General features: G+C 65.2%; 1 protein-coding gene across 3 annotated transcripts in view; it reads right to left on the bottom strand.

Annotated features, from left to right (window-relative positions):
* Window positions 1-6: 6 nt before the first annotated feature.
* Window positions 7-531, bottom strand: part of TMPRSS13 (transmembrane protease, serine 13) — a 30,705-nt gene continuing 30,180 nt past the window's right edge. For 2 of the 3 annotated variants that reach the window (XM_014539215.1, XM_014539218.1), the window contains one exon: window positions 435-531. This exon is cut by the window's right edge and continues 2 nt beyond it. In XM_014539215.1, coding sequence (XP_014394701.1) covers window positions 516-531 — 16 coding nt within the window. In that variant the 3' untranslated portion in view covers window positions 435-515. Of the gene's footprint in view, window positions 328-367 lie in introns of those variants that run through there. The other variant, XM_014539212.1, reaches the window with a different exon arrangement.

Genomic DNA, 531 nt, shown 5'->3' with positions numbered 1-531 from the left:
GCGCTCCGACGAGACCGTCACCACCCCGGACGTGCTGGTGTCACCGGGCTGCCGGCGGCTGCGTGTTCTGGGCCAGTCTCCGAGTCCAGGTGAGAGGGGTGACAATTCCCGACGTGACCTTCCAGGCCCTTCCCGGCGCGTCTCCTCCGCGGGACACACCTGTGGGTGTCTCCAGGCGCCACACTGTGGTTCCCAGGTGTCCAGCCTGGGGTTTGGGAAGAGCTGACCGCCCTCCTGGTTTCTGAAGATCTTGGGAGAGCAAGCACATGCAAGCACACGCATGCACAACCCACACGTGCACACATGCATGCACACAACCCCAAGCACGCACACACGCACGCACACACGCACGCACACACACACACGCACACACACATGCACACACACATGCACACACACATTGCATGTCCGCTGAGCAGCAGGCAGGGAGCGGCGGAGAAGGGTCCGGTGGCCTGAGCCAGGTGCCGCATGGCCGGCCTCGCAGCCTCCAGCAGCGGGTGAGGTAGGCAGGCCGCTCAGGGCTTCCGGAGG

This window comes from Myotis brandtii, unplaced genomic scaffold (assembly GCF_000412655.1).
Source record: "Myotis brandtii unplaced genomic scaffold, ASM41265v1 scaffold105, whole genome shotgun sequence".
Taxonomy (NCBI): Eukaryota; Metazoa; Chordata; class Mammalia; order Chiroptera; family Vespertilionidae; genus Myotis; species Myotis brandtii.
The sequence above is the reverse complement of the archived record's forward strand: the minus strand, read 5'-3'. Positions and strand labels throughout refer to the sequence as shown.